General features: G+C 39.5%; 1 protein-coding gene across 6 annotated transcripts in view; it reads left to right on the top strand.

Annotated features, from left to right (window-relative positions):
• UNC13B (unc-13 homolog B) overlaps positions 1 to 22,970 on the top strand; it is a 359,613-nt gene that overhangs the window by 140,369 nt on the left and 196,274 nt on the right. For 4 of the 6 annotated variants that reach the window (XM_045020551.1, XM_045020545.1, XM_045020546.1 and 1 more), the window contains 3 exons: positions 1,033 to 1,158; positions 12,546 to 12,884; positions 16,159 to 16,249. In XM_045020551.1, the coding sequence (XP_044876486.1) occupies positions 1,033 to 1,158; positions 12,546 to 12,884; positions 16,159 to 16,249 (556 nt within the window). The remainder of the gene's footprint in view (positions 1 to 1,032; positions 1,159 to 12,545; positions 12,885 to 16,158; positions 16,250 to 22,970) is intronic. The other 2 variants (XM_045020550.1, XM_045020549.1) reach the window with 1 other exon arrangement.

The raw sequence follows: 22,970 nt of genomic DNA, 5'->3' as shown, positions 1-22,970 counted from the left end.
CTGCTACTTGGTCCTCTGTGCGTACATTTACTTGGCGCTGTGCCGTCACAGCGGCCTCTGATGGAAACTGCTATCATTCAAGTAAACTCCAATCCCATCTCCAAACTGTACTGCTTGGGAGTCACCTGAGTGGGATACATGTCTGCAACCACTTTAGGAAGAAAAAACAGTGACTTACCTGTTGTGTAACTGAGGTGGGTACGGACAGGTATTCCACAACCCACCCTCCATCCCCTCTCCATCAGTCTTAAACCAGCTTTTCCAGTGTGAAGGAACTAAGGGGTGTCAGGGAGGTGCTGCTTTTATATAGCCTCAGGAGTGGTCATAAGGAGGCATAGGGTATACACACAGCCCTGACGGGTACTAGTGGGGAAAAAATCTCTGGCACCGGTGCATTTGGCACGAACCCACCAGAGTGCATTACACTTCGGCACCCACATCTTGAACAACAGTTACAGAACAGGTAAGTCACTGTTTTTTTCAATTCTTAAATTTCATAAGTATATTGGACTGCGTGTAGGAAAACACTGAAGCCAAGGAAAATCGGTTAAAAGGACTTTAGCAGCCTGTTTAGGTCCAAAACTACCTTCATTAAAGGTGAGCTGAATCTCATTCAGCATCCTGTTCAATCTATCTAACCACTCTTTTTGTGCCATGCAGGTCCCCATATTATCTAAGTGCCCTTGAGGATTTATTTCTAGATATCTATTTTTAAAACTTAAAACATCTGTAGAAATGCTGCATGGGATAGCTTTCCTTTTCATGACAGTGATTGGGATCCCCAATCAGGGTAATCATGGTCCTTTAAGATAAGGACGTGGATTTTTATTTCCCTCTGCCCTGACCTGCCTAATATCTTTGTTTTGCTCTTTTTTTAGACTAGCCCATGTTTTAGTCCCAATAGCCGATGTGACTCTGGAGTACCAGATTTCCTATCTGTGGGTTTTTTAGTTGGAATTTTATTTGCAATATTAAGTTTGGAATCAATATGTAACTATCTGTCTCCCTGCTCTTACTCTATTTACTTTCAAGGCGATATGATAGCATAGATTCCACTGTGAGTGGCCGATCTGACCTAGAATCTGCATCTGAGTCTAGTCAAATGACAAGCCGCCAGTACTCGCTAGAAAGCAGGCAGTCTCTAGATTTGTCCGATAGGTGGGTTAACCTCTTTACAGCTAGATGTTTGTCTAATCTCCTTGATGTTGCTGTTGTGATGTCATCTTGATATACTTCAGCTGACTTTCATTGTTTGCATGCCTTCACTGTATTTCCGAGCTGTGGTAGCTTAATGGTGGGCTGATGTCGTTGCTTGTTTCCATTCCAGGTGTTGTACTTAAGTTTTTCTTTTTAGTGAAATGTAACATTTTATAAAGTAGGGGGCAAACTCTTAATTGAATACATTTTTCACATCAGAACAGGTCTGTTCCTTTGATGCCTAACTGTTCTGATTACTGTAGAGTCTACAGTCTGTCTTCGCACATTCACATGGCTCCCATTGCATTCAATTGTGACTTGTGCGCACTGGATACAAGGGCTGGGTCTGGCCCTAGGAGGCATCCTAATTTGATGGTAGCTTTGTAAAACGACTTATCCTCGTTACTGGCTTTAAATGTCAGTAACAAAAAATTACGGTAGCTATTTTCACAAAACAGGATTCATTCTAAAGTAATGAGCACCTTTCAGATTAACATAAACTTGCCTAATATTAATAAAATAGGCAGTCCTTGATATTAGAGTGAAAATGCAATTAACTGTTCTAGCATTCCTTAAATTATAACACCATAATCTCAAAACACCAACATTTATCTGAAGTTGCATTATTATAATCTTTCACTGATAACCGTTCTACTTCAGCCATTCCTTAATTTTTGTAGAAAATCTGTGTCATAATTGTTATGGAAGTTTTTGACCCTGCAGACTATTATGGTAATGTTTGATCCCTTGATTTAAGAAATGTTATATGTTCTTTTAGTAGATGATCATCTTTCAGTATCTACCCCATTTGAATGTGTTCCGTGTTTATATTTCTTTTGTTAATGCATTTAATTCACTATTCTTCTGGTCTTATTTAAACTGTCCTTTGAAAAAATGTTTTTTTAACTTTCTTTCCTCCCCTTCACTCTTTCCTCCTTTTTTTTTGCCTCCTCTCCTTTTTTATTTTTGTCCTTCATCTATCAGCCAAGGATCTCTAGTTAGAAGTGAAAAGGTCAGGATCATTCCATTTGATTCTGAAGTTGGAGAAGAAGAGTGGGAGAGTAACTATGAGGAGTTAGGAAAACTGCTAATAGAGGAATTCCTAGAAAAAAGTAATAGAAATAGAAATTGTCAGGAAACAAATGTAAAGAAAACCCAAACGCTCTCAAAGAAGGAGACTTTCAACCACCATGAAAGATCAAGATATTGCCAGAATTTGTGTGTGGAGTCAGGAACTTTAGATATTCCTAGATATCCTCAGGAATATGATACAATAGATAGGAGAAGGAAAAAGAAACTAAGATACAAAAATTTTGATGAGAGTGAACAAATAAGCTTACATTATAATGGAAGTCTACAATTTCCTGTGGAGAAAACAGTCTCTTTCAATGGTATAGCAACTAGGTCTGAACCTAGCAGTGTTTTCCCAGTATATGAAGGAAATGAAAAATATAACAGCGGCAGCATCGAAAATAAAGAGCAGATTCCTGATTATCCAATTTTGCGTCCGTACAAAAATGGCCTAATGGTTAAAAGTGGCAAGTGGACCAACAAGCAGCTGGCAAACCATGACTGTGATGGCTCAGTTCACTTTGGTAGTGAAGAAGTAACAAATGCAGAACAACCAGTCAATACTTTTGTGCCATTAGATGACCTGGAAGAATTTGACAGCAGTGCTTCTGAGGAGCTTCAGTATTCACCTGCTTCAGATGATGAAATGGAAGAATTAGCAATACTTTCACAAACATGGTGCAAATCAAATGTTTGTCATCTTGACCGCTTCACAGATAATTTTTCTGCAAATTCAGTATCTCAGTTGCAAAAGGCTAACTCTGACAAAAAACATCGGACTAGAGGAGGCAAGTATGGCTATCCAGTGCAAGACTTGACTCTTTCTCCAGTTGAGGAACCAAGTGAGGAATATGTTGATGCGATGGATGAACTGCAGTGTCTGGTAGAAACTGTATCTGAATACTTGGCTGAAAAAGAGGAAGAGATTAGCAAATTTGGTACTCTCCCAAAAGTGAAAAAAAATTCTGAGTGTCTCTCTCATATGCAGGATAATGCTGATAATTCAATGGAGAAATATGTACACCCTGATCAGGCAAAACCTACTATGATGGAGAACAAAGAGAACAGCAAAGGCAAATCTGAATCTCTCCCAGACTTGTCAGGTGTAAAGAACACTGTAAATTCCTTGTTTAGTTCTTTCACTGAGAAGGTAGGCTCAAGTACAAAGCACCTCACAACCTCTGTTGAAAAGCTTGTGTCTTCAGCACCAGAGAAATCAGAAACTCTAAGCCAATCTGAGGGTGGAATCTCAAAGATATTCTCTAGCAAATCTAAATCTGAGCATTTAGCCCCAGAAGTGAAAGTGGAAAGTAAGGCTGATATAAAAGTTTCCATACATTCATTATTACCATCCCAGACAAGCAGTGACAAAGGGATGCATGATGCAAACTTCAATAACACAGAAGCCACTAAGAGAGACAATATAGCTTCTACAGCTCCTTGTCTTCAGGAGTCATCAGAAAATACCACCACGAGCCAGCAACCTTCACCTCAGAATCAAAATTCAGTTATGAATTCAGTTTTAGGTATGTTTAATCCTTTAAAAATCTTCACTGAAAAAGAAGTACCAAAAAAAGTAAACATAAAAGAGGCGCAAACCAAGGAAGGAGGATATCTCATAAGTGCTTGTGAGACAAACACAAGTGAGAAATCCTCTGAAGAGAACACAATCACCAGTGTTTCTGAAACTAACCAAAATGGAACTAAAAGTGAGGCAGAAGATAACACAAGCAGCAATTCTGTGTCCTTAATCTTTGGTAAACTTACAAACTCAGTCAGTTCCTTTAGCTTGAAAGCCAATGTTGAGGGTCTAGTAGTACCCAAGCAGCAGGGTGGGCCACAGAAGTCTTCAGATGTTCATCACGTGGCACATCAGCCAGACATAATTGTAGAAGAGTGCATAAACATTTCAGGAAATCATTGTCCTACAGGTCATGAATTGGAAAACAGGAAAAGTGTCAGTAAAGTGGAGGTTCATTCACAACCTCCAGAGCACAGTATAACACCTGATAACTTTTTCAGTCCACTCAAAAAATCCTTAAGCCAATTATTGCTTCCTTCTGCTGAATCTGTGCAAAAAGAAACCTCAGCTGGATTCTCAAAAGGCCACAGATCTGAAGATAATATAAGACAAAACAGTTCCACAGATGAACGTTCCTTCCCATTTACTGGTAAACTACAGATTCCTTTTTTTAGTGGCTTTGGTTTTTCAGATAAGCAGCAGAATACAAAAGAGAGAGGAAGTATCTTTCCTTCTTTGTTTAAATTTGCTTCTGCAGAAAACCTCGTAGCCTCAAAAAATCAAACCAGTCAGAGTTTTAGTGACATAACTTCAGCGGTTAAAGATGAACACAAAAGTAGTTATTCAGGAAATGCCAAATTTTGCTCATTAAAGTCTACTTCAGTTCCAAATATACCAAATCATAAAGAGGAGCCTATAAGAATAAAAAACACTCATAAGGAAAACAATACACGTGCACAAGAAAATAGAAATCAAGAAAGTGCCTCAGCCACCTTTAAAGTTACACATACACAGTGTAGATCTGTGAATGGTCATGAAGAAAGTAGAAATATAAAACAGGATATAATGACAGCAGGACTAAACACAACAGACGTAAAATCCATGTCTTCTGGTGGAGTGAGAGACCTTAAAAGTATGGATGATACAAAGAAGAAAAACACACAACAAGGTTTGCTTTCGGGGCGCTTTTGGTTTTCTTCTTCTGAAAACACTCCCAATGGGCAAGAGTTGAATGTTAAAAATGAAAGTGAGAAACAGAAAAACAGTTCACCTGGGTTATTTTCTGGGATATTTAAATTTGCTTCAAGTGAAGATATGTCTGACTGTAAGCAAGATGAGATGAAATCAAATTCACTAGGCCTCATGAAGTTTTTTGATAGAAATGAGGAGTCTAACTTAAAAAAAAAATGCAGTAGCTCAGACATAACTTCTGATGCTCAAGGAATCCTTATGGAAAAACAAGAAACTTCCAGCTTTTTAAAAAGTTTCATATTCAAACCAAAAGAGAAACTGCATGATACGAAAGTGACTGAATCTTCCAAAACTAGTGACCAGTTACCCAACATAATAGTAAACAAAACAGAGGAACACCATATTCCCTACTATGGGCCCTCTGCATCTCAGAATGAGCTGTGTTCGGTACAAGATTTATCTGGGAAATCTATAATTGGCAGGCAAGTCTCTAACCAAGATATAGAATTTAAAATGTATCAGACTTTCTTAAATGAAGGATCCAATGAATTTCTTAACTTTTCTTTGTTGGATGGTAAAGCCCATAACACATCGGAGCAGTATCCAACTTTTGAAGAAACAAGAAGTCATTCTAGCTTTGAATGGGAGTATGACATGGGAGAATTTCCTGCAGACACTCAAGAAGTAGTACTGCCAGTTTATTATGTCTTAAACCAGAACTTTGATGTACCTACTGAGTTTTTGGACTGGCCTGTATCAAATGACACAGTAATGAATCTATGTAAAAAGGATGGAAATGCAAATGTTATCGACTGGAGAATAAATGCAAATTGTGAAAGACAGAGTATAGATTTAAGTCTGTCATATGAATCCTTTGATCAGTTAGTGTTTCAAGAAGTCTGTTCAGAAGAAAATGATATGCGGGCAACTAGTTCTCTCAATGGAAATGGCAGTAATCTTCCACCTTTTGAAACAGACTGCAACTGCTCATTAGAAGAGTTGCCTATGGACTTAAGCTACTCATCTGGTTGTGATGGAACTATGTGGACTTTAATTGACCAAGAGTCTATAAGTATGGATGAGAGTTTTGTGTATTCAACGTACAGTCAGGAGTACGAGCACTGGCTGACGCTGCTTGAGCATGGTGTATGGTGGCCATCAGAAGATGGTGATTGTGGATACTACATGTATAGTGATGGTCAGTATGTCTATTCACTGCTCACTGATCCTACGGGACAGTATGTCTATGTATGTGCACCTGAAATGTACTCGCATCAAGAATATTGGAACCATAACTTTCAGATGGATTCAATTCCAAGGGCAGTGTTGGAAGATAACATGATTGCTGTTTGTGGTTTCAAAGTCCCTCTTGGCAGTGAAGATGAACTATTGTGGTTTGCTGAAGAGGAGCAGCTAGATAATTACCTTATAAATAAGCCTCTTGATTTGTCTGTAGCTTTGCAAAGAAGTGATCAGCTAATGAACATGAATTTGGAGACATTTTCACAAATGTTTGACGAGTCTATTTATTACCAAAGAGAGCAACCATTAGATTTTTCAGGTTATAAACTTCAAAAGCTCAAAGTAGATTTGAGGCCTGAAAAGGAAAGTGGGTATTATTCAGAAGAACCTCCACTAACCCTTGATCTTAGAACACATTCCAAAGTGACTTCTAGCTGGATGTTAAATAAAGAGTTTGACATCAAGCAAACGGACAAAACCATTCCTATAACAACTTCGGAGAGTGGATCATTAGGATTTTTTGGCTTCAATCTGTTTCGGTCCTCTCATAAAACAGATGAATCTTCTGCATCTGCTGAAAGTTGGACAGAAGTCAAAAAGAGTTCAGAAGATAAAAAAACACCAGTGAACAAAGTCACATCTTTATTTTCTGCTTTGGGTGGTCTAATGGGAAAGGGTTTGGGTTCTGACATTAATGAGTCTTTGGAGGATTCTACTATGAAGACAACAGGTACACAGTCAAAATTATCTGGACATAAACATGATGTTCTGTCATTAACATCAAAATTAGGGGAAGACACGCATACTGGGCAAAAGACTCCCGCTGAGCCTGAATTAGGGAGAAATGGTGCAACAGAATTTCATAAACTAGAATCTATTAGAAATGAAAAGCATAAATTTAATCAGACTAAAACCATCCATATGAAAAAACAAGGATTAACAAAATCCCCTTCTCAACTAACCCAAACTGCGCCTGATAGCAAGGCAAATAGAGCAGATAAAACCATTAAGACAAGTCCAGTTTCAAGTCATCTTGGAACCCAAGTAAGCAGTGAGGAGCACAAGAAACCTCAGCCAAATCAGAACCAGTCATCCACGGAGCCAGAGGAAACTTTATTTAAAAGTGCTCTGAAACTTTTTAGTTTAGGAGAAGATTCTTCTGCAAGTTCAACATCTGAAAAAAATCCAGCTTCTGGATTTTTTGATTTCTTTAAAACACAGGTAAACAAAGGGCCGCAGCCATCATCAAATCTGGAAAAAAATGAAAACAATAATGAAACACCTCAGGAGAGAAAGGAGACTTCAGGTATTTCATCATTGTTTGGTTCCCTGGGGGATATCTTCAAAGGAGATGCAGTCTCTTCTCAACAATTGGCAAATGCCACTGTTTTACCAAAAACCGATAGCAGCGTTTCAGTTGAGTTCAGAGAAGAATTTGAAAAGTCAGGCAGCCAGCATAGTAATATACAATCCCTTTCTTCTGCCATTGTCGGAGAGATTAGAACAGAGGCTCTGAACAAACAGACCTCGCCCAGTCACAGTATACAAATGGAGCACCCAAACAGAAAGGTAGAAGAGAAGAACGATAGCAAAACCTCTGGAAATGCATTGTACAAGCCAGTACACACAGGCCAACTGAGAGAGCCCCTAGTGCAACACAGCAGTGCATCAGTGGTTCTGCCAAAGCAACAAGGAGATAATCTTACCGGTGTCATACCTGATCAAAGGAAACCAAGTAAGCCAGATCAGACATCTAGAGAGTCAGGGTTTAGTTTGCCTTTCAGTTTTTCAAATGCCACTGCTTCAAAACCACAGCCAGCACAACCACTCAGCAAGAGTATATTCTCATTCTTTAGTGGATCAGAGACCCCTACATCTTCAGCATCTGCTGCTAATCTTCCTAATGCGAAGCAGCTAGAAACAGAAGGGCTATTTAAGCTTCCCTCCTTTTTTTCGACTAGTCCGACTGTCAAGAAAAGTGTGCCTCAAAGTAGTTCCAGCTTTAGTTTCTTCAATCTGACATCTTTTTTGGATGAAAAACCACAAACTCCTCCAGAGAAGGAAAACATTGCAAAACATGCTCAGCAAGCAAACTCTAAGCCATTTATGAAGCAAAGCATTTCTGTTGACTCTAGTATCAGAGTTACCAGACAATCAGGCTTGGACAGTAAAAAAGAGGCTCCTGGTATTGTGGAGCCAGTGATTGGCAAACAAGAGACATGGAACAACTTCCCCAGCAATGCAAATGAATTAAACGTTCCTGTAGAAGAGTGTTCAGTAGAAAGTGTTGCTGAAGTAAGCAAAGAGAATGGTGTAGAAAAGCCTTCACAGATTGATAGGAATGCCACAACAGAGCCAGTTTCTTCTGATCTTTGCCTTGAAGTTTCTAAGTTACAAGAGGACAGTGAGTCCTTTTCTCCAGAGTTTCAGGAGCCAAAAGAACATCTCCCAGACAGCTCAGGAAAGGAAGAGTGTATTACACCTTCCTCAGCTAAGGAAGAGCATTCATGTTCAAAAGGACAAACTTCTGGAAACAGGGGTGGCAGTTCAGTTTCAGATGAAAAAAACAATTTCACAAATTTAAATGACTTAAATGTTACCAACAGTGTATCAAAGGAGGTCATCTCAGAAGAAAATTTGAATGTACCCAAGCATAAATTACTTGGGCACAAATTACCCGAGCCTACCTCTGGACTTAGATTAAAGCAGGCACAAGAGTCAAAGTCTTTTTCAAAGATGCCAGAAACACCTAATTTGCAAAACAAACTCAAGGAACCTGAGAGTGACAAATCAGTACTAGATTCTTCAGTGGAAATATTTTCAAGCTTCATGACAAAAGTGAAATCTCCTAGAACTTTATCTGGTTTGTTCTCCCAATCTCAAACTCCAGCTGCTCCTAGTGCTCAGAAGAAAAGCCCCTCCTTTTTTGGTCTCTCTTCTCTCCCAAGTGGACCAGCTCCAACTTTCACAAATGATCTTTTTGGCATTTTTAAAGGTGCAAAGGAAACATCAAAAGAGGAGGCTTGTCTGAAACCCACTGCCAAACCTCAAGAAAGCAATAGGGCAAAAGACACCATAGGGTGGTCAATTCCTATAAAAGATTCCAAAAAGCTAGAAGAAATATCCACAGCTGAAGTGTCTGAAATAAAGACCAGCAATTCTCTGAAGGAAACTTACACATCAGACTCAGAAGAGAACTCCACAAAAGATTCTAGTGTGCAAATAGAAATTGGAGAAAATCAAAGACTTGAAACCAGCCAAGCGAAGTCTCAGCTAAATGCTTCAGAGATGTTGGTTCCAGGTGAAGATCAAGTGCCTGAAGTACTTCAGTTGAATGCTAATTTACAGCCCTCTGTAGAGTTGGGGAATGATGACCTGTGCCATTCAGACTTGGACAGCGCAGTCGGTACAGAACAGACCATGACAACTGACCAGACAGATCTCAGTTTGTGTCACTTAGATGTGGGCACTACACATGTAACAGAAGAGCCACCAGCTCTCACTGAGGCAGATGTTTACTTCTCCCAGGCTGACCTTAATAGTGTACTTGAACTGGAACCCAGAGCTCTAATTGATGAGGCAGATTTAAATTTGTCCCAGTCAGATGTGAGTACTGCTCTTGAATCAGGACTAGTCATTCCAGGGGATCAGGCAGATATTAATGCCTATCATTCAGATGTGAATAGGACCCATGAAATAGAACCCAAAGCTCCAGCTGATGAGACCACTGTTAATTTGTACCAGCCAGATGTGACTAGGACTCTTGAAATGGAACCAAACATTCCTGCAGAGCTGACAGAGCATTTAACAATGAATGAAATGACTACAGGAGGAACTAGCCCCAAATGTGATTTGAATAAACAGTATAAACCAAGTAATGTTCCTCTAGATGCAGGTAGTAGTAAACCTGTGTTTGAAATGCCAAGTATGCCTACTTTGGCAAAATTCAGTTTCATGTCATCTTCTGCGGAGGGTGGAAAGCCATTTGGGTCCTTCTTCTCACAACAGCCACCTTCTGCAAGTAAAACTGCAGCAGAGCCAGGCCTCATGTCCAGTTTTAAGAAGTTTTCTTCAACTCTGTTTGAAGGAGGTAATGAAGAAAAAGTAAGTAAGACAGACAGTGTCCAAGGGGCAGTGTTTGGCAAGAAGCTAGATTTTTCATTTCCTTGGCAAAAAGACAACAAGGAGACCTCTGTCAAAAGGGAACCGAATGTGCTGCCGCAGCTTTCATTAAAATCAGATGTAAAGGTGCTGGAAACAGTCAGTGCAGATGATCCGAATACTGAATCAGGTTTGTCTACTGAGCAGCCTGACACGGTGAATGCTGAACTTTCCGAAGAAGCATCTGGAACCAGCACTGTTGATGTGTCCAGCAAAAAGTTAAAAGACAGAGTTGCCAAAGAATCTGAAGATCAACAAAGCACAGTTTCCAGTAAACTGTCTCGTCGTCCTTCTGTGGAAGAACCACCAGGAGAGTTATCACATCAGCAGGTTGAGTCTGAACAGGAGGATCTTGTTTCTTGTCCTGACACAGTAGCACTTGATCCTGGATCACAAGCAGCAGATCTGAATAGCATGGAACCATCAAATAAGAAAAGGCCAGTTACAAAAGCAGCATAATAAATGGTGTCAAGCAATTGACCATTTATAATGCAAGTGCTCCCTAGCGGTAGATATCAAACTTTGTGTTACTGTGCGTAGTTCAATCTCATCTCTATTTATGATCAGTTGTTCGTAGCATTACTTGTAGTTGACATTAGTGAATATTGTTGTGTAGTCACTAGATTAAACACTAAATCCTTGTATCATTTTTCTCAACTTCCTCTGCTCTCCTTTGTTTTGTAATTAGCTTGCGTATGTGCTCCTTTTGTGTTCTGTCTCAGTGAATGAGTTGTTTTGAGTGTTACTTTCATTAGCCTTTCACAACTTAATTCTTTCCGTGATAAAAGTCGGGTGTGTACAGGATGGTTTTGCTTACTTGTTTAGTGATTATATTCACTGAAAAAACATTTGTAACACTAGATAATACTGTGCGGTGCCCAGAAAATGAGGTTATTTATAAAATAGATATTCAGACTTTAAATTGTTGAAGCTGAATTTGCCATTGTAATAATTATTACAGAAATATTTAGAATACTTTCCAATTTTTCAGGCTTTAACATTTCCAAAGGTGGCAATGAAGGTATTACAGGTTAAACTGTAAGGTTGTGATTCATTAAAATCTCCACAAAATCTGCATACTTCAAGCAATGTAGGATGCTACCAAGTAAGGTGTGCAGTAGTTCACGAACTCCTATTTTGTCCTGTGTATATTACAAATTATAATTGTCTCAGTCTCTCACATGGTGGAGATTTGCTGAACTCCCATTGGTGGGCAGTGAAAGGGAAGCTTGCTCTCCCATATGTCCCTATTGTTAATTATACTATGAACAGAGGAAATCAGACTCCAGGGCTGCCAATCCAGCACTAAATGCAATTAAAAAATGTAGCATATGGGAGAAGCACACATAGTGCATTAATTCCAATTGACCGTCATTCATGAATCAAAATCTATTCTTAAAGTGCCTGTAACTGATGCATTGCTCGTGCGCATCAAGGTCAAAACATTATCCCTCCATATTAGGTGACTGAAAGTATTATACATATATACACAAGTAAAATGTTTTAGAAATGGTTTCTGAGGGAAATCTGAAAATGAAATTTCCTGACTCTGCATGTGAAATTTCCATTCCAAGACATTCTCAATTTTATGTGCGGTTTTTATATGGAATCATGGCTTTCCAAAGAGTTCAGTAGGATTAAGATGGATGCACTCTTTTTGCTAAGAAATATCCATCTTTCTGGTCACAGATTCTGGCAGCAGTACAATTAATGAGGCGGAAGTAAAGAACATCTAAAATAGTGGAAGATGAGCTATCTTCCTTTCTGATTCCCATGTGCACATTTCTACTCTTCTGTCTTGATCAGAATACCTTCATTGTTAACCCTGGCTGAATTTCTTTAGAATAGGGGAATAGTGTAGTGCTGGTATGATTACTGTTACAAATTTGGTTAGTAGACCACTAGGCACTGCATTTCTGTTTCTCTTGCTATAGAATCTACAGTAGGTTTATGCTCACTTTCTGATTAGTTCAGGGATTACAATGGTTAGATACCATGAATTGATAATATACTTCTAGCAAGCCAGAATATAGCCAAGCTTCACACTACATTTATAGTCTTATAGTTTCCGTGCAGATTGTTAGTCACTAAACTTGCTGTTTGTTGCACGTTTCCTCCCCGCCACTGCCTTTTGACTGACTTATCTCTTACTCACCCCCAGTCCTGCTGGAAGTAGCAGGTATGGCTCCTCATGTAACGTCAGTCAGGGGAGCTCTCAGCTGAGTGAGCTGGACCATTACCATGAAAGCACCCATGGGTCTGAGCAAGAGGATGAACACCGGGAAGGGGAATCCAATCATTCCTGTCACAGCTCTGGCAGCTATCAGAAGGATGGCCAGGAGTGGCGCACTGAGCCGGAGGAACACCCTGAGCATCACAGCGAAACAACAGAGAAGGAAAAGGTCTGTGTGAGAGAGGAGACAGCTGAAGATCATTCTGCATCCAGATTAACCCCACAACTTGAGAAGCCCAAGGATATCCCTGCAGGGCGGCCAGAGAGGTAAGTGAAGTGTACAGAATGTCAGTGGAAAGTAATGGAGATGTTGTAACTTACAGTGTAATCATACACACCGACATTCCACTTTCCCCGGGGGTGCTTGGCCCATGCTCTTCCCCAGGCCCCGCCCCCACTCCACTCCTTCCCCCAAGGCCATGCCCCTGCCCCTCCCTTGAGCACGCCCCACCTCACTCCTCCTCCTCCTTCCCAGCGCCCTCCTGCATGCTGCTAAACAGCTGATCCACGGCGGCTGGGAAGTGCTGGGAGAGAGGAGGAGGCGCTGATGAGCGGGGGGAGGGAGGACTGCCAGTGGGTGCTGAGCACCCACTAATTTTTTCCCCTGGGTTCTCTAGCCCTGGTGCGTCCACGGAGTCAGTGCCTATGAGTGAAATGCTCATTTTACTGTTGACATTGATATTGTCTGGTTAACCCCGATGTTGGAAGTGAGTCTGTGATGTCCCCATCTTAAACTCTTCCCAAACAAATTGGTTGATCATATTAACATGCTGTATTCTGATAAATATCTTTATACTCAGTGACAGATGTTTGGGAAAATTAAACTGTATTTACTGGATAGCTGAGCTGCAGGCACCCTCCTTCAGTGACCTAGCAACTCACTTGCAATATTTTTTTCCTCCATTCTTGATGAGGGATATATGAGGCAGGCCTGGAGTGGCTGGATTGCTCATGATTGGAAAAGCTATGTGCTTATCTCCATATTGGCAAACCAAACCTGTTTAGTGGCAGTGAACTTTGTGACAGGACACATGTCATCCATCCAAACCTGAAAGGAATGGAAATGAGAAGTTAAGTCATTTTTCCTTACCTTCATATTTCATTCAACACTACCAATATCACGCTCCCTAAAACTTTCACTCTCATCTCCAACAGATACCAAAAAGCAATATATCAACTTCATCAAACTTGCACTCTAACACAGAACCTTAACAGTGACCTCAGGGTGTTATAGCAGTTGTTCATCACATCTGATAGTCCATGCATTTGGGAAGCTAAACCACCTTAACACTGCTGACGACAATTTGCAGTCCAGCACAGCTGTGAACAAGTGTCTTGTCCTACTGGAAAGCCGAAGAGCAGCTGATTTGATCATTTATGCCATTATAAATTGATTATTATTGATAGTCTTGACTACTCAGAAGGAAGAAATGTACAGTTTATCATCTATAAAAATTCCTACACTTTGGAACATTATTTGCATAATCAGTGTTAGTTTTCAGGAATTGTATAATTGCAATTGCCCTGTACTCTGACTGCCATTATTAGCCTATCAGAGTACAATGATTTGCATTATTATTGTAGGTTATTTCTCAGTATTCATCATATGAATAAGCAAATTTCTCTACTCTGATTCTCCGCTATAATTCCTCTGCTATTGGTCCTGTACCGTAATGTTCCGACCTTTTGGCCAATGGTGAAGACAGCCCTTCATTGTTTGTCTCACTTCAGCTGAAGCAGAAATACTCCTAGGTTTAGGACTTGGTACAAAACCTGTGTGTAGACAACTTCACTATTTGCTTAGGTGGCTGACTTCCTACCAAAATAATTAAACTGGTCCAGGACCCTAGAGGGGATACAGTTATGCTGGTACAAAGGTGCTTTAGTCCGATGTAATTATTCCCTTGAATGTAGAGAAGGTTAAAGGGTGACTTGATTACAGTCTATAAGTACCGATATGGGGAACAAATACTTGATAATGGGCTCTGCAATCTAGGAGAGAAAGGTATAACGTGATGCAGATGCTGGAAGTTGAATCTAGACAAATTCATTCTGGAAATAAGATGTACATTTTTAATGGTGAGAGTAATTAACCATTGGAACAACTCACTAAGGATTGTGGTGGATCTACGATCACTGGGAATTTTTAAATCAAAATGGAATGTTTTTCTAAAAGCTCTGCTCTAGGAATTATTTTGGGGAAGTTCTTTGACCAGTGTTATATAGGAGATCAGATTAGATGGAACCTGTGAATCTATGAATAAGAATGAATTGTACAGATAAGCACCTTTTTACTAATATAGGTAAATAGGTGCAATTTTTGTGTAGACAAAAATTGTCAGAGACCTAAAAAGACATCACCACTACCAACAAAAAGACTGGTGAAAAAGAGAGTGCTAAACTTTTAGAAAAGTCTTGTGACTAACTTCATTCACTTCCTTCAGACTTGATCCTGCTTTCCTCTTACAAATCAGCACAATTCTTTCCGCAGAAATAACTATTTCCTGTTTGTTTGCATTGTTGTCAGTTGTCATGTGTGTCGGTCACTAGAAAATGTACAAAGGATAGACTAGTGCTATGTGAGGTAAGGGAGAATGTGTAGACAAGTACATGGTGGGTTGTTGTGGTATAGAAGTATGATCAACTGGAGTGTTTTAAGGACAGATGCACGCGCCCCACTGGTCGGGGTGGTAGCGGCAGCAATTTGATAAACTGCATTTATCATGGACCTGTGACCACAAACATCCCTCTCCTATTCCCTTTCTGCTGGGACTGCTTTTAACATTGCAAATCTCTAAGCAACTTGAGGCTGTTATTTTTTTAAAGCTACAAAAATATTTCTTTCCCTCACATGTGGAATTTCTCCCCTGAAAAGACCAGGAATGAGTTTCTCATTATCTAAGTCAGGGGTCGGCAACCTTTCAGAAGTGCTGTGCCGAGTCTTCATTTATTCACTCTGATTTAAGGTTTTGCGTGCCAGTAACACATTTTAACATTTTTAGGTCTCTTTCTATAAGTCTATAATATATAACTAAACTATTGTTGTATGTAAAATAAATAAGGTGTAAAATAAATAAGGTGTTTAAAATAAGGTATTTAAAATAAAGAAGCTTCATTTAAAATTAAATTAAAATGCAGAGCCCCCCGGACCAATGGCCAGGATCCAGGTAGTGCGAGTGCCACTGAAAATCAGCTTGCGTGCTGCCTTCGGCACCCGCACCATAGGTTGCCTACCCCTGATCTAAGTCAAGTGTCAGAATAGTTGTTTTATACCGTTAGAAAGCTAGGAATTTTCTCTTTCCCAAAGTTGCTATTTCAGTCCAGTGCCTCTTATTCCTAACTGCCCTAGATTGGCATCTCCTTTACAGGAGTATCTTTGGGGTTGTATGTGGCTTTCTGATGTGCTGGATAGTCATGTGCCTCTTGAGCTATAATTGCATTTGAACTCCAGTTCCTTAACAATAATGCCACATTTTGAATGAGCGTATTTCACTTTGTGGTTTTTCTATTTCTAAAATTGTTCTCATATCTTTGTTTTAAGTTACCTTGATGAAAATGAACCCCCAGCATTTTCTCCTGCAAGAGCTCGCTGGCTCCGAGCCATTAACAAAATACGAGTACGGCTTCAGGAGGTAAGGTTACATGTTACTTTACTTTTTTTCCTCATTTTCTATGTTTGCTAATTTTTTAGATTTGTGGCTGGAGACTCTTTGTGGGACACCTCATAGTTTTAGTTTCTACTAGCAAAATTCCAGTAAACACACCATACAAAGCTGGAATCTGTGTATTGTACTGAGGCCTGTGATGTTAGAGCCACTTAGAAACAAATGCTGTGGTAGAATTGATAGTTCAGTAGCTGGACATTTCAGAAGGGATTTTAACACAGACCTGGAGCCGAATATTCAGGTGAAAGTGCTTTCTAATTTGTATAAAATGTATTTGAAACCAACAGACATGGCTGCTAGATAATTTGGGACTGAATTGTTGATTTACTTTGACCAGTTAAAAATTCAGAGTGTTTTTCAAACTATCATCAGAACCTCTTGTTAGCTCAGTAGGATTGTTTCTCTTATAGTGCAGAATTGTTTCTTGAGAAGCTTTACATCAAACACTTCGTAAATCTTTAATCGATATTAATGGGTGTATATCCTGACATCTCTGAAAATGTAAGGGGTTTGTTAACCTTGTTATTTAGAAGTTTAAAAGGAACAGATTGGGAGGTTTTCTTCTGCATTTGGAATATTCTGATCTGAAAAGCATAAAAACAGTTTTCAGTATGAGTTTTACACATTTTTTTATCCTGTGTTCAGTCATGGAGAATATATGGTGTGTTCTACAGATGGTAAGCTGTTGCCTGCTAGCAGAAGCACACACTTCATGTCTTCCTTTTATATGTGGTCTTTTCCTCTGTCTGCTTTTTAATAGTATGGGTGTTGCAATGATATCTGTCTGCTTGAAGGCTTTGATAACGTCCTGCATGGGTTACAGTTGAGAACCACTAGCAGAATTTGTTTCTGATTCCTGCCTTTCTTTTGGATCTGTTTCAAGTATGTGTCAAGAGCTGCTTGTCTTGTTCTTCACAGTTCCATTTTTGGCTCACCTTAGTCATAATCCAGACCCTGTTTCCACCTAATTCTTGATCTCTGATGCATCAAATGATGGTGCTTTTACTATTTTAAGGTCAATGAAGTAAGTTAACATTTTGGATTGGACAAACTTGGTTTTTAAGAAGAATATGTATCAAACTTTAGGGACAAAACTGGCAGGGCTTGTTGCGCACTGGTGTTGAGAAGAAAGGAAGCTTTTGTTTAACTGATGTCCTATGGTATATACTTCCTACATACAAAATAAAACCGAATTTAGTTCTGCTGTAGAGTATGGAGAATATGACAAAACTATCCCTGCTGAAGATAATGAAATGGATTGTAGCACATATACCTAGTACCACAGAGATTACTCTACATCACCGTGTGACAGTGGATCTGTATCCTGATGTGGAAGGACCACTTACAGATGTGAGAGGCAAATTCAGTATCCATATGAATTCAAAGCTTTGACTTTCCGCTAATGTGATCGGCAAAAAAGTCGATGGCTGATTATTACAATTCTGTTTTTGGTAAAGTAGCCACATGTCCATTACCCATTGACCTGAGCTGGCAAATGCCTCTCACAGATACTGAAACTGGTTGTAGTAACTTTGGTTTGCTAATCATCTGGGTAGGAATTTGAACCACTAACCCAGAGATGGGAAGTGCCATATGTGATTATCAATCCAGCCTCCCACCTAGGAGAGATTATCCCTCATGTGAGTGTTATGCATACATTCTACAGCATCATGAGTCAGTGAGATAAGATTTTAATGTAAGATTTGATAGATACAAAGAGGTACAGTAAGTTGTGAATATGCAAATTACTAAAAATTTCTTCTTCCAGTGTATATTGAGTTTGTTTCTGTGTTTGTTGAATTCCTTTGAATGGAGACTTACAGATAAGTCAAAATGTGACTTCCCCATTTCTTAGCTGGTTTGTCCCTGGATTACTGCAGTCATCTAAAAAGAATTAACTTTAATAATTCCAGAATAAAACCATGGTTTCTAGCCCAGCAAGGGATCTGACTGAATCCTCATACTCTCACACAACAGGCTTGTCTATAAGAAAGCTATTGTGGTTAATTTTTCCATGTAGGCACTCTTATTCTGGAACGAGAGTGTCTTCACAGGGAGCTATTCTGGAAAACTATTGTGCTTTAAATTCACTCCCTGCCTTAATCCAAAATAATTGTGAAATGTAGATGAGCCCAAGAAACTTTTGAGTTAAGGCAAATTTGAATCTGATTTTTCCCTTGTGTTAGTCTGCAAATTTAACAAAGGTATAAGAGTATTTCTATCTGTTTTTAATAAAGAAAAACATTTAAAGACCCTATAGACATACTCCTGAGTATTGAAAGTACTGTAACGAGTACTGTAAACATTGCTATTCAGAAACCATTTGTCCATTTTTTAAAGACAATTACTGCTTTGATATAGGGAAGGTGGTGTGAAATTTTTTCCTGTATTTTAGGTAAAAGATTAAATACACTGATTCATTCACTTTTGCACTCAACTTTAGCCATTTAGGATATGTTTTCCCTTGAATTTTTTTCTTATGGATGCAGTTCTCTCCAAAATGGTTTTGATTTGAAATCTTCATCTTTACCAATTAAATATCCACAATTCTGTTCTCTTTAATAGTCATGTAACTACCTGGTCTGTCTAGATAATTGCTTCTATCGCAGATACCCTCCCCCCAGGATAAGTGACTGTTCTCCTGTACCTCCTTGTTGATCTGATAAGGATTAGTCTCCTTCACTCTCTTGCTGGATATTCAGCAGTTCTGAAAATTGAACTACTTTTCTAGGCACCTAAATAAGTATTAGGAGCCCAGCTTTAGGCACTCATTTTTTGAAAATTGTTTGATAATAAATTTTAGATTCTATGTAATGTGTTAATTAAGCAGAAGGCATTCTCTAAATGGTTCTTAGTTTCCCAATATAGTCCTGCATGTCAGCCAAAGATTTTGTTGCCAGAATTTCCTCAGGGGTGCGATGCAAATTAATGATCAAATACCTGCTGTCTGCTGTGGTTTCATTTTTTGGCAGAAGTTGCATTCCTGTGCTGTTTGCCACATTTTTAGTGCGTACTAGTAAAGAAGAAACTTACAATATCAGCCTATTTAAGTTAATGCACTGTTTGTGAAAGGCACTGGATTAATAGTCTTAGCAAATGAAGTTGTATTTATCTACTGGACAAATGAAGTGCAGTGTCAGTGAAAGCCCTTCCCACTCTGTCCTGTACTGTTCACCTGTACTGGAACGGAAGGACACCTTCTAGGATTGTGTAGAAAGTTCAGTCTCTTTGGCACTTCCCATCGTTGGTGAAAACTGGTAGTCAGGGTACTAATTAGTGCCAATTGTGATTGTATGTGTTGTGAGTTGAGTACTTGTCCACTTGGAACTGGACTGAGACCCACAAGTCAACAAACAGCACTTTGAATGTCAACTACTTGCCATTATTAGCCATCTGGGTTGGATTTGAATTGGTGACCCATAGGTGAAACTCTCCCAAGCTCCTGGACTATTCATAGCATACCTACTGCTAATCGTTTTGGTGGAATTTGGTATATTTTTACCGTTTTACTCCCGCTTGATCATTTAAAAAATATCTTTGCAAATGTCTTTGGCCAGTACCCCAAAGATGATTAAGCTGTGCATTTCCAAAGCATCCCACGCAGTAACAGAGAAGTGAGTTGAAGCTCTGTATATTTCAGTTCTGAAAATATACTTTTCCTAAGGGTTGTCATAGATTTATCATCACATGGAGAATGTCATCTCCATCTGCAAGACTTTTGTGTTCTTTGCCAGATATTGTATCTGGCAGGGTTTCCTCCAGTTCTGAGAAATATCACAGATCAAATATGCAATGCTGGGGAAAAAATCTGTAGAGAGTTTCTCTGCTTTAACTTCCTGCCTTCCTCAAAGATCCCATTGTTACAATGGAGAGAACAGTTAGGATAGGGATTATTTCTGACCTTATTACAGAGTACCTGCATGACCTCAGGCACTTAAGCTACATTTCATTTCTGTGTACTTCAGATCCTCATATGTCAAATGGGGATACTATCCCATACTTCATAGGGGTGTTGTGAGGCTAAATCAGTAAATATGTGGGAGGTGCTCGGATACTAAAGCGATGGAGGGTACATAAGTATGTATGTAGACTATGACCACACTCCACCAGATTGTTCTCTAGCTAATGGGCAGACCAGTCTTGTGCAATAGCAGAAGAAATCTGGCAAGCAGAAACTTATCCCACCATATGCCTTCACAGAGCCCCACCTTGCTTCATCGTTGTCTCTGCAGACAGTCTTTAGCAAAAGGTTTCTCTACTATGGTACTTAAGTAATCTGCATTGATTAATTCTTATTTCCATCTCACTGCTAGTCATTCTACAATGACTAGAGAATCAGCAGATTTACTCTGCTCGAAGGAGAGAGAAATTTCATCTCCCCTGTCAGCAACTCAAAGGGTGGCATACCCACCGATTCAAATATCTACTCTCACACTTCTTATGTGGAAATAACATTTGTATTTATTAAGTTTGCTCATCCTTATTAAGATTCTCTTAGAGACTTACCACCAATTTTTAACCTGATTTACATTGAACATTCACGGAATTACAGCTCTAGTAAAGGGATAATTTCCCATGTGTATACAGAGGTAATAGTTCTACATATTCATTAATATGTTATGAGTTTGAATAGCTTTAGATGGACTAATCCATGGTAGGAAAAATCAGCAGTCATGCCCTGTTTGGAAAAGAGAAATTGAAAAGTAAGAGAAAATTTCAATGTCGGTAGACAGGATACTAAGCTAGATGGACCTTTGGTCTGGCCCAGCATGGCTGTTCCTATTGATAGGGATTTTAAGGGGTCCCGCGTGCCCCAGACTGTGTCCCGCTTGCCCCAAGCTGAGTTAGCTGCCAGACCCCCACCCATAGGGTCAGAAGCAGACTGCATCCTAACCCCTGCCTTTCAGGCCCAGGCCTGTTAGCAAAACCCAATTGCTATATAGGACAAAGGTTAACTTCTGCAAAACTTGTTTGTCTGTATAAGGGGCACGAGGGGGGGTGGTGGTGGTGAAGAAACCAGAGAAAGGGGAACTGAGGGAAGCTCAGCTAGAATGCGACAAGAGCCTTATCCAATGCAACCGCAAAGGAGGGGTCTTAAAGCAGGCAGACTACCAACGAAAAACTGTCAAAGAACAATAACAGGAAAAACCAAATATGGAAAAGTACTGAGTTAGCTTGCTTAATTTGCCACTGTTAATCCCAAATAAGGAAATCTAAGTAAGTGTTAATTTGCGGTTTTAGCCTTTATAAGCTTGGTGAAAATTTGTTGAAGACAAGGCAGCTAACCCCCCTTTTTTTCGTGGGGCCATGCTGACCTTCCCTATATGCATATTTGTATTATAATAAAGGTGCCTCAGTGTGTCTGACCCAAAATCAACGGTGTGGTCAATTTTTCCACAACACTATGCAAGTTTTTTTTTTTCCTTGGGATGTAGCTTTCTGGCTAGAAAGCTTTTCCCAAGGACCAGTACAACTAGAAACCTTAATTACTAACATGATTTCCTGTATGCTTCTCTAAACATTGTAGTACACTAACAGTCCATTTTGATTTCTTTTCACTGCCTACTAAAGAAAATCCCAACACTGAAATTATGGAGCTGGACCCTTCTGTCCCATACCATGATATCATCTGGGTTGCACAGGTGTGACAAGAGAGCTAAACGTCACCCTAAATTAGCAATTACTTGTTAGAACTGAACTAGTGTAAAGTATTGATGAAATCTTATAGAAAATTATACTTTGTGAGAATCTTGCAGGTGACTATTTTTTTGAGAAATATTAGAACTCGCATATTGGGTAGATGACTTTTCCATTAAGTTTCTAGCTTCCTGTAAAACTGCAGGTCCCAGATAATCTTGTATAAAATGGTGGGAAATCCTTCTGAATTTCCTTTCTCAAGTTTGTGGAATTCTTCAGGATCACAACGCCACCCCCACCCCAATTTCACATATGCATGGGATGCTATATATCGATTGAGCCAAATTATAATGCCATTAAATGTTCTTACACTGGTTGCATCATTAGAATTCTTGTATCTTTTACATTCTCAAAAATACATTTATGCACAGCTGACATGAGTGGTTCTCAACCTTTCCCATATTGTGACCCCATATTATAACACAGGCTTCAAAAATGCTCCTATTGTCTAACTATAAAGAAATGTAGAGTGATTATGACCCAGCCTCCAGGTTGTGAATCCCCAGGTTAGCTTACAAGCACAATATGTTCCATGATCTCTGGGCTGATGTCTGTTACTCCACCCCAATGCATTAGATAGTAAAGAAGAAGAAACCAATTCAAGTTGAGAATTAGGTTTCTATCCCAGAGCACATAAGATTATACTGACATCCACACACAACTCTGCCAATGTATCTCACTCCTGATCTGCGCAACTCCCTGCTATTTCAGTCTTTCGCTTCTGAACAGAGTGAGAATTTGTGTCAAATAGATGGCTTTCTGTTATGGACTAGACCCCTCATGTCTCATTACTGTCTCTGGATTCCCAGTTATACACTGTCTCCAAAAGTGCTTCCTTTCAACTCTGGCTTGCAGCAAGAATTCTCCACTCCTCCCGAGCAACCTGGTGACTGTAGTTCATGCATTGTCCACCTCCAGAAGGGGCATATGTAACTCAGTTTGCCTTGGTCTGGATAAATTCATGAAGAAACTGCAGCAGGTACACAATGCA

Source organism: Mauremys mutica, chromosome 6 (genome assembly GCF_020497125.1).
Source record: "Mauremys mutica isolate MM-2020 ecotype Southern chromosome 6, ASM2049712v1, whole genome shotgun sequence".
In the NCBI taxonomy this organism is placed as follows: domain Eukaryota; kingdom Metazoa; phylum Chordata; order Testudines; family Geoemydidae; genus Mauremys; species Mauremys mutica.
This window is presented reverse-complemented; position numbering and strand designations above follow the sequence as displayed.